This window comes from Lates calcarifer, linkage group LG5 (assembly GCF_001640805.2).
Source record: "Lates calcarifer isolate ASB-BC8 linkage group LG5, TLL_Latcal_v3, whole genome shotgun sequence".
Lineage (NCBI taxonomy): Eukaryota > Metazoa > Chordata > Actinopteri > Centropomidae > Lates > Lates calcarifer.
Genome location: NC_066837.1, coordinates 26,145,787 through 26,156,250, shown reverse-complemented (window position 1 = coordinate 26,156,250; position 10,464 = coordinate 26,145,787). Strand labels below are relative to the sequence as shown.

The 10,464-nt window shown below is 40.1% G+C and overlaps 1 protein-coding gene across 1 annotated transcript in view; it reads left to right on the top strand.

The window, feature by feature from the left end:
* The first annotated feature begins 110 nt into the window (after positions 1 to 110).
* Positions 111 to 10,464, top strand: part of LOC108900149 (multidrug and toxin extrusion protein 1) — a 38,533-nt gene continuing 28,179 nt past the window's right edge. The window contains 1 exon segment of the mRNA XM_051070860.1: positions 111 to 601. Within this exon segment, the coding sequence (XP_050926817.1) occupies positions 449 to 601 (153 nt within the window). The 5' untranslated portion in view covers positions 111 to 448.

Genomic DNA, 10,464 nt, shown 5'->3' with positions numbered 1-10,464 from the left:
CGGCTCATCCTGAGTGAGTCGTGCTAACTGTCAACACACCGGCATCACCGTAAATACAGTGACGTTATCGTGACGTTGCCATCAGAACCAGAAACAGATCCAGCACATACATCCTGCCCGAGTTCCCTGCACCTACCCTGTCCCATTGTTTATGCGCTGCTACACCACCTGCACAAGAACACACGGTGTAGCATCGCTATTTAGACTCTAATTAGAGCATACAGTGTAGACTGTATATAAAATGTCCTGGGTACGTCAGAAGGTTTCCGTTTCCTCACGTTTCGGCGAGGCTATCTGGATGGACTCAGCAGTCTTAAAAACCCGTGACCCCTTCCTTTGACACAGACATTCTTCAGCTTTGACGTTAACTAAAAGTGAAAAGGACGTTTGTCAGAGTTGTGCAGTCGTAGAAATCAAGACAGACTGTATTTACAGCTCTTCTCCGGCCATGGACGATTCTGCTCCAGCCACAAAGGGAGCGAACGGAGCCTCGACAGCATGTGAAGTGGTTCCCTCCGTTCAGAGCTCCGGGGAGTGTGGCTTTATCCCGCTGGAATACCGGAATGAGATAGTACAACTTGTTAAACTAGCGGGGCCAGTGGTAAGATTGGGTCGGGGCGCCTTTTCTATCGTATAGCACTGGAAAGTAGTAAAATACGATACTCTATTCATCACGAATCAATCAAAGTGTGCGTGAATTAGTTAAAACGTGGAAATGAATTGTGTTTCGCGCGCTCGTTTCACATTTCGTTCGGGGCTCCGTACTTTCAAGTGTTACACCACTACAAACTGACCCAAGTCTCGTGAGGAAGTCCACACAAAGGTGAAGCCAACCAGCGTTGGTATTATACAGTCGAGACCGAAAGTATGTGGTCAGTGACACATTCTTCAGACTCAACACATTGAATCGGAAATAATATGATGGCTACTCAGCTTTATTAGACTAGATTTACCTAAATACAGTAAGAACTGTAAGGGAGATTCGGCCCTTTAACTCACACAGTGCCCAGAGTGTAGGGGTTGAGGAGTAATTGGACAGACACACATGAAGTAAACCAAAATCATCATATTTCATTTTTAAAACCCTTTTAAATCTTAAACTCTCTTGCTTGCTGTGGCGAGTTCTTCAGCAAGTGGAATGCAGCAATAGTATAAATGTCAGTGTGCGTGGAGTTAGGCACATCCATGATAGAACCACACCACGTTTGGCAGATGAGGTGGTGTGGTGTACTTTGACTCATGAACTTTTATCTTTTTGTCTTTTTGTTAGAGGTTGATTTTTGTTTCATCAGTTCATAAAACGTTAAACCAAAAATTCTACCAGTTTGTTGTAGGATTTTTTGTAAACTGAAACCTCCTATGTGTGAGCCTTACCAGGAGTTTGCATCTTGTGCTTGATTCCCTGAGGTTATAGTTATAGCCCTTGATTGTTGCCAAGGAAACATGTATGTCTACTTCCTGGTGAGCATTCTTGACTTCTTGTGCGGTCACCAAGGGGTTTGCCTATGTGGCATTTTCTAGTTTTCCTGTGCACATTGGCTTTTTTTTTTTAAAGAAAGATTTGACACATCTTTTTTATTATTCATCACTTTACTCTTAATATTGGCAGATGACTCCACTTCAGTGTGAATAGCCACTCTCAGATGTCAGTCACCTCTGAGCCATGTGTGAGCTCTTCTTTCCATGAAGTAACTTGTACTTATAGCGCACAATGTGTGAATATTAACTCTAAGCACAGTAAGTTTTTAACTCTCATCTAACAGCCGTGTGTTAACAGCACATGTGCAGGCTGTGAATGACTCTGACATTTAGATTCCCCTCTGGGCTATACATGGGTAATATGTTACTATGGCTAGATTACAGCCTTCATTTCAAACTTATATGTATTGTAAGTAGCCATGAATTTTTAAAACCAGTTTTCAAATGTTTCATGAGAATGTTACTATTGCCATATCTCACATTCTTAAGATAAAGGCAGATTTTCCCCTCCTATGGATTGTGTTTTTTCCTAATCCCTCCACTTTTCCTATCATCCATTCAGATATTGAACATACTAATTGATGAATAAAATAAACTATTCTCAGTTCAAGCAGAATCATTCAACCTGATAACAAACCTTTGCTGAATTATTTTATATTGCATGAAAATGACTAAAAACTGTAGCTGATGTTTTTAGCATCTTTCACTTCTGGTGCCACTTAAAACTTGATTTAGATCAAGCATCTGAAACATCAGGTAACTTTTTTAAAAAGTATATTTTTCTGACCTCTAGATGCTGGGTAGTGGGCTTATATATGCAAATTAGCCACAGAAAGCCACACAAATAATGCAAACAATTTCAATGCGCCGCACAACAACAAATCCACGTGAACTATAGTATATACCAGTGAAGAGAAAGCATCAGATGAAATCTGCTTACTGCTAACTTCACAAAATCACACCTACTGAAAACCATAACAAGGTTTTTGAATCAAAGAGAGGAAGAAGCATGCATTTATTTAGTAACTCTAATACACTGTTTAGTTTTTCACATCTGTTCAAAGCTAGAGTTTCTCCAACTTTCTGTATAAATTAGGACTTTGCACTGGGTGGTTTGGTTTGAACAGTTTCTTTGACACGTTCCAAATACTGTTTCAGTACAAACATTCCTTATGTTTTTTGTTGTATTAATATCTGGAGGGTGTTGGGTTAATTTTTGTTTCCCAGGTCATTTCCCAGTTGATGGTCTTCATGATCACTATCATCAGTCTGGTGTTCTGTGGTCACCTGGGAAAAACAGAACTAGCAGGGGTATCATTAGCAGCTGCGGTGAGGAGACTTGCTTTTGAGCTCTATCTGTATTTATACTGGCATCCCAGCCTGTTTGCTGTTTTGCCTTCAATAAGTTTGCCTTTGAGTTTTTGATTGGTACTAATAGGTTTCTCTTTTAATCACAGGTGGTTAATGTCACTGGTATTTCCATTGGCAGTGGTTTGTCATCAACTTGTGATACTCTCATATCTCAGGTAATGTCTTCAACACAAGTTGTTCTTTCCCCTTAAAAACAGCTCAGCTATGAGCTTTTGTATCAAGTTTGTTTTCTTCACCCAGTCATGCCCTTGCTTGTGGTGATGTGGTGTGTTTTCTTGGCCCACTTCTTTATCTGTCTACTTGTTTCATGCAGACGTATGGGAGCGGTAACTTGAAGCGTGTGGGTGTGATTCTCCAGAGAGGGGTTCTGATCCTTCTGCTAGCCTGTTTCCCCTGCTGGGCTGTCCTCATCAACACTGAACCTCTCTTACTTGCTGTCAAACAGAGCCCAGAGGTTGCCAGGTCAGTCTCGGTGGAATAGAGCGTGGAGTCTCTGGTTGCATTGCAAACAGTTAGATCAGAAACAGCAGCATTGTGTTGCTGATGGTTCTTACACCTGTTGCTTGTAGTGATTTCTTATGGCAAATATTCACCACACCATTACACCACCACCAGTCTGGACTGTTGACACAAGGTGGACAGACACATTTATTCTCTAATTCACAAGCAGTAATTTAGAGTCTAACCTGCATATCTTTGAAATATGGGAGGAACATACACCCAGACTCACCCAGAAGGGAACAGCACCAACTATTGAGCCATGGTGGCTTCCCTGAGTTTGCTGCTAAATGAAACCCACCTGGGGTTGTGTTGATTCTTCAGCTATTTGTTTATGTCTTCAATGTCAAATATTGATTATTTACAATGATATAATTCAGTCTCACATGTTCTCACATGCATATCTGTCTCTTTTCCATGAAGTCTCTCTCAGTTGTATGTGAAGATCATCATGCCTGCTCTGCCGGTGAGTTCAGTTACAGTAGGGGTGGATGATAAAATCTTCTATATGTTTTTATATCACAGTACTATCATAAAATACAATTTCTGGAAATTCAAATGAGAAGGTACTTGGAGATGGAATAGCCTAATGTGAATGGTTGTTTTTAGTTAATCATGTGAATTAAATATGCCACAAATCAAAGTCCACTATGACCAAAATTCTTTTAAATTCCATATTGCCATTATGCAATTGTGCTCATAGATCTGCAGCATTGTCCACAATGGCCTAATGCAACAACAGATACTTGAGGGACTGCTCCAAATCTGTATTCTCTCACAATAAATATTGTCACGTAACCCACTGCTATGTTCAACAGATAGATTTCAAATATGTTTTTGTCAGTTTTACTTTAAAATGTCTTCCTTCTTCAGGCTGCTTTTATGTACCAGCTGCAAGGCAAATATCTTCAAAATCAGGTGCAGTATCTTATAACAAGGCTAAGGCTAAATTTAGTAATGGTTGACACATAACATTTGAAATCAGCATTAAGACTGACATGAAGCTGTGCATCGGTTTACAGGGAATTATATGGCCTCAGGTTATAACCGGAGCAATGGGAAATGGCCTTAATGCAATCATCAACTACATCTTCCTCTATCCTTTGGAGTGGGGTGTCACGTGAGTTTTTCTATCACTGTGATTATGGACATTAGAAATTATTAATGAGCTATAGACAATCAACATATTCAATCTGTAGCATCTGGCAGTCTATCTGCCTATGCATTGGGTTCAACACTTTCAGAGTAAAACATCTGGACAGTTGTTGAATTTCCATGAAAGTTGGTTTAGAAATTCAGAATTGCCAAAGGCTAAATCCTGGTGGCTTTGCAGAGCCCCTGACTTTTGTTGAACGGCCATCAGAATCAGAATCAGAATCAGAATCAGAATCAGAATCAGAATCAGAATCAGAATCAGACTTTATTGCCAAGTAAGTTTGCACATACAAGGAAGTTGTCTTGGTATATTGGTGCTAAAGGACACTTATAGTAAAAGAAAAAAGCAAAAAGCAAGAACTATATTTATAAGGAACATAAATGTATACAAAAGGAGCATAAATATACATAATTAAAATATAAAGTGTAGGGTGCAAATGTTTGAAGGTGGCAGTGATTGTCCAGATGTGTGTTAATGTAACGCATAGATGTACGTTAATGTAACGTGTAGTAGGGGGTGGGGGGATTTTAGACTGTGAGTCTGTTGTGACTGTTAGTCTGCGTGTGGGGGGGGGGTAGATCTTGTTGAGGAGCCCAGTTGCAGACGGGAAGAAACTGTTCTTGTGGCATGAGGTCTCGGTTTTTATGGACCGCAGCCTCCTGCCAGAAGGGAGTGTCCTAAAGAGTTTGTGACCAGGATGGGAGGGATCGGCCATGATCTTTCCTGCCCACCTCAGGGTCCTGGAGGTGTACAGGTCCTGGAGAGAAGGCAGGTTACAACCGATCACCTTCTCAGCAGACCGGATGACACGCTGCAGTCTGCCTCTGTCCTTGGCAGTGGCAGCAGTGTACCAGATGGTGATGGAGGAGGTGAGGATGGACTCAATGATGGACTTAGGTTGATGACATGATATCTAACGACCCAATAACCAAATTCTCATCAGCCTCAGCTGTGTTAGCCTCACTATGCTAGGTAGATGTGTTTTTTTCACAGTGTCTTAACAGAACACATGTTGACATGCTAAATATTACTAAAAACTGCTAAATATTCAAAGGTGCTATAAATACGTTTTTGCTTTGCTACGTAGCCTGTGTCAGTATTGACAGCTGTTTACATACCAAGAGCTCCAGCCATCATTGCGTTTAAAAGAGTCCTCTGGGCAGAGCCACTTCTTCATCGTTTTATGTGAGTGGTGGTATGCGAGAGGACAGCCTGCTATGGTCACGAGATCGCGGATACAGGTGGCTGAAATGAGGGTGTCTGGGCTCAGCCTTAGAGATAGGGTGAGAAGCCTGGACATTCAGATGGAGCTCAGAGTAGGGCCCCTGCTCCTTCACGTCGAAAGGAGCCCGTTGAGGTGGTTCAGGCATCTGGTTAGGACGCATTCGGGGAGACTTCCTTTGGAGGTTTTCCAGACAGGCCCAATTGGGAGGAGACCCCGGGGTAGACCCAGGACACATTGGAGGGATTATGTATCTCTTCTGGCCTGGGAACACCTTGGAATTCCCCAGAAAGAGCTGGAAAACATCGCCGGGGAGAGAGATGTCTGGAATGCTCTGTTACCACCGCAACTCGATTCCGGATTAAGCGGGAACAACTGACTGACTGACAGTATTTCTGAACTGGATTAGTTTAAGGATGTTTCTAATATGTGTGTCAGTAACTGATACACATAAAGCATAATTTATAGTTATAGCATTTAACAGCTGTCAGCAAAATGTGGATATTTCTCAACAAATTTGTCATTTCTACTTCTGTTTTTCTCCTCTTCCTCTAAAACCTGCTGCTTCCCCATGATACTACTAAAGAGGATCTGCAGCTGCCAATGCCATCTCACAGTATTTGCTGGCTTTCTTCTTATATGTTTACATCTGCTGGAGGGGTCTGCACAAGGCCACATGGGGAGGTCAGTTATCTTCTCACTATCTGTGAAGATTTGGATCACAACATGATTTTGATGTTAAGGTGTTTCCCTTTGTCTGAATTCATTTCAGACTCTACTGCTTCTGTCTATATTTTCATTGCATTTTATCATTTAAATCTCTTACAGCACGTTATTTGGTTATTCTTTATTAACATTCCACCGTGTAATTTTTGATAACTACAAACTACTCTAATTACACACCTTTGACCCACAGGTTGGTCACTTGATTGTCTGCAGGAGTGGGGTCCCTTCATCAAGCTGGCTATTCCCAGTATGCTCATGATTTGTTTATCATGGTGGATATTTGAAATAGGAGGATTCCTGGCTGGAGTGATAAGTGAAGTTGAGTTGGGTGCTCAGTCCATCGCATACCAGCTTTGCAATACAGTTTACGTGGTAACTCCTCTCCACATTTTCCTATCTTGTCATTAGGCATGCTAATAGTGTGTTGGTGACTGCAACCATGAAACCTTAATTTAGAGCAGGCAATTTTTCAGGATGTGTAGCCATATTTAAAAAATGTACTTATTTCAAAGGTCCTATAAAAATATGGCTTCTAGCAGCTGTGAGCCCCTATCCTGTATGATGACAATGCTCCATCATTCTCTTGCAAATATAGCACTACAGGTTAACAGAGTAGCCAGTTATGAGCACTCACTTTGAATTTTTTTTCAAAGATAAATAAAACCCTCTCACAATGTATTTTCAGAGTAATCACTTATATATTTATTTAATTTTCCTCCACAGTTCCCACTGGGATTCTCTATTGCTGCCAGTGTACGGGTTGGGAATGCTCTTGGTGCAGGAAACACAAAGCAAGCTAAGCTATCGTGCAAAGTCTCCATCATGTGTGCATGTAAGAAGCAATGCATACAGTACATGTAGCTTACATAACACTCACAGAGAGTCCTAAATGTATTCAAAGTGCCTCTCACACCTGGAGCAAGTGGTGGCCTTTCTACCAGCCTTTTGTATTTAAGATGTATTTGACTTGATTATTTATGTCACAAGTATCACATCAGCACAAAATAAACTTTAAATACTGAACAAAGAATGACAGAACATCTAATAATAGTCATTGAACCCAAATTGAACACTAATGGGAGATTTTAGGCTGGCATGTTAGACAGCGCTCTCTACCACCATCATCAAAACACCAGATGAAGGAGTATCTTGTGGAAGAATGGTGTTTCATCTCTCCAGTAGAGTTCTAGATATTTGTGGGGTCAATGCCAAGGATCACTGAAGCTGTTCTGACAGCTTTTAGTGGCCCAGATACTTTATATTGGTTTTTCCTCTAATTTATCACCTGTCTGTATAAGAATGCAATGCAAGTGTAATAACTGAATCATCACAGGATATATAAGACAATTCATTCAATCAACTTTGCATAAATAAAAATTGCCCATCTTATCTGAACTAATGTTTCATGTATCATGTGGAAAAAATATAAAATGCATTACTGAGGCTAAATGTTGTCAGTTCTAATAAATAGATCAAGTTCTTTACTAAGCTAATTTATACAGCTGTAGCTTCTATGTGCTATTTCCTGTTCATCCTTTTCTCTGGTGGTTTAAATATGTGCTCTGTAAAGTATGAATTATTCAACATAATTTACTAAATGTGTTGGTTTTTGTTCCTTTTGTCGAGCACAGTCATGGTGGCATGTTTCGTTGGAGCTAGTCTCAGCATCGCCAAAAATGTCATTGGATACATTTTCACCTCAGAACAGTGAGTAAAATCTCTTAATAACACATTATCACACATTACTTTGTCCATCCTTGTTGCAGTCCATGTGACATAGAACACTTTCACAGTGGCATTTGGACTGTTGTGCATTAACTAAGTTCATCATTTTAAAGCTGACTCACAACCACTGGTCTATGATTGTTTAATGGGCCCTGGTTATGTTTAACTTTCAGTTTTTGTAGGTGTTGAATTTAACACTGTGAGGACAGCTTCTCATCCTATTTCCACAGCATCTGCCTAATAGATATCTTTCAATTCTTTCACCTTTATCACCTAACTGAATAAATAAATTGAGTACAGTTGCTTTTTTTAAAAAATGTATAAGTAAAAAATAACATCTCTAAGCTGTGCTGAACAATCAAAAGCTGTATTGGGGATGGTAATGTCAGCGTCAGTCTCTCAGTCTGTGCGTTAGTCATCATTTGGCTGGGGGTAATTTATAATGCAGTAAGAAAATAACATTTCTGGTGTGATTGTACATTTATATGTTTGCATCTGACAAAAAGCTATGTCTGCATCTTTTTATAGAGACATTATTAAGAGGGTTTCTGACGTCATGCTCATTTTTGGTTTCATGCATGTTGGTGATGCCACTGCAGTGAGTAACTAACTGCAAAGTATCATGCAGGTTATCCATAAAGAATTTTAGACATATTGACAGAGTGCTCTCAATTTGACCAAATATCCTCATACATCCACAGGGTGTGGCTGCAGGTGTTCTGAGAGGAGCAGGAAAACAGCTGGTTGGTGCTCTGTGTAACCTGGTAGGATACTACTTCATTGGTTTCCCCATTGGAGTGTCTCTGATGTTTGCAGCAAACATGGGGATTGTGGGTAAGACCAAATTACCAACTACCATGTCTTGAGGCTCCTGCATTGAGGAAAGCTAATAAAACGCATAAAACTCTTCTCTTATTTTTATCTAGGTCTATGGACAGGACTTACCATTTGTGTGTCACTGCAGGCGATTGCTTTCATCACATTTTTGTGTAAACTTGATTGGAAAAAGGCTTCTGAAGAGGTGGGTACAGCCTGCATCACTTAAGCCAAAATGCATCTTTGCAGTTTTTTACTTAAGATTTATTCAAAGTCATAGCACACTATCAGCAAATATCATTCATGTCTCCAATCAGGCTCTTGTGAGAGCAGGAGTCCAGGAAGTGAAAGAGATGGTTGGGATAGAACATCCAGGTAAGGAAAGGTGCCCCCTTATTTTGTATTAATCTGTACATAAGTAATTGAAACGCCTCTGCTGTGAGTCTTGTATGGCCGTTTTGTGTTAACACTAAAAATTTGTTTTAAACCCCTGCTTCACTTCTTTAGACTCAGATCTAAACCCAGCCTTAGCCAGGGTAACTGCACCCAGCTCTGTGAGGGCTGAGGAGGGTGACACAAACCTGGAGATGCTAGTTCCAGGTCGCAGTGAAATCACCACAACCACCACAGTGGGAGATGTTCTGTCAGTGAAACAGCTGGTTTTACGGCGTGGTCTTACATTGTTTATCATGATCATCATACTCGTCTCTGGAATTGTAACCAGCAACTTGCTGGTAAAACTGTTGAAATGACTCTTCCCTAAAAGCTAATACACGCTCGTTGGTCTGTTGGGCTCCAGCTCTTAGCAAAATTTCCACTTTCTGTCAGAATACAAATGATGGAGAGCCCAAGTAAGTGACTTGTGATCCATCAAAGAGCCAAAGAGACCCATATTTATTTTTTCAGCTAACAGACCAAACCAGGGCTAAAATACAAGTAAATAGTATTTAACAGTTGTATAGTATATCAATGCTTATAGTTTTATTGTACAGTCTGCCCCATTTGCTTTAAAAGATTAGGCCTACTCCATGACTTTAGCATTGCACTAAAGTGATGGAGTAGTGCAACAATGCACTAGTCATTCCGTGCATTGTTGCACTGTTTTTTATCTTCTTATATATTTGTTTCTGCATATTTTGTATGTTTGCACTGCACTTTAACTACATCCTTGTGAATGTGCCTGAAGTAAGGCCAAAGGCTTCCCTATGTCTGCAGTTGACTAGTTTAACTTACTTCTTACTTCATAACCATGAGCACCCAGTAAAACTCCTTGTTTGTCTGTTATTCCTTTAGAAATAAAGCAAGATTCACATGTCAGCTGGTATTGGTAAGCTGATTGTTTACATACATGGACAACCTTTAATTATAGAAATCAAAGTAAAAGCCATATCATTTGCTGTTTGTTTTAATTAAACTTAAGGCTGTCTCTATATCTTTACAATAAAAAACATTAATCTATTTATTTTTCTGT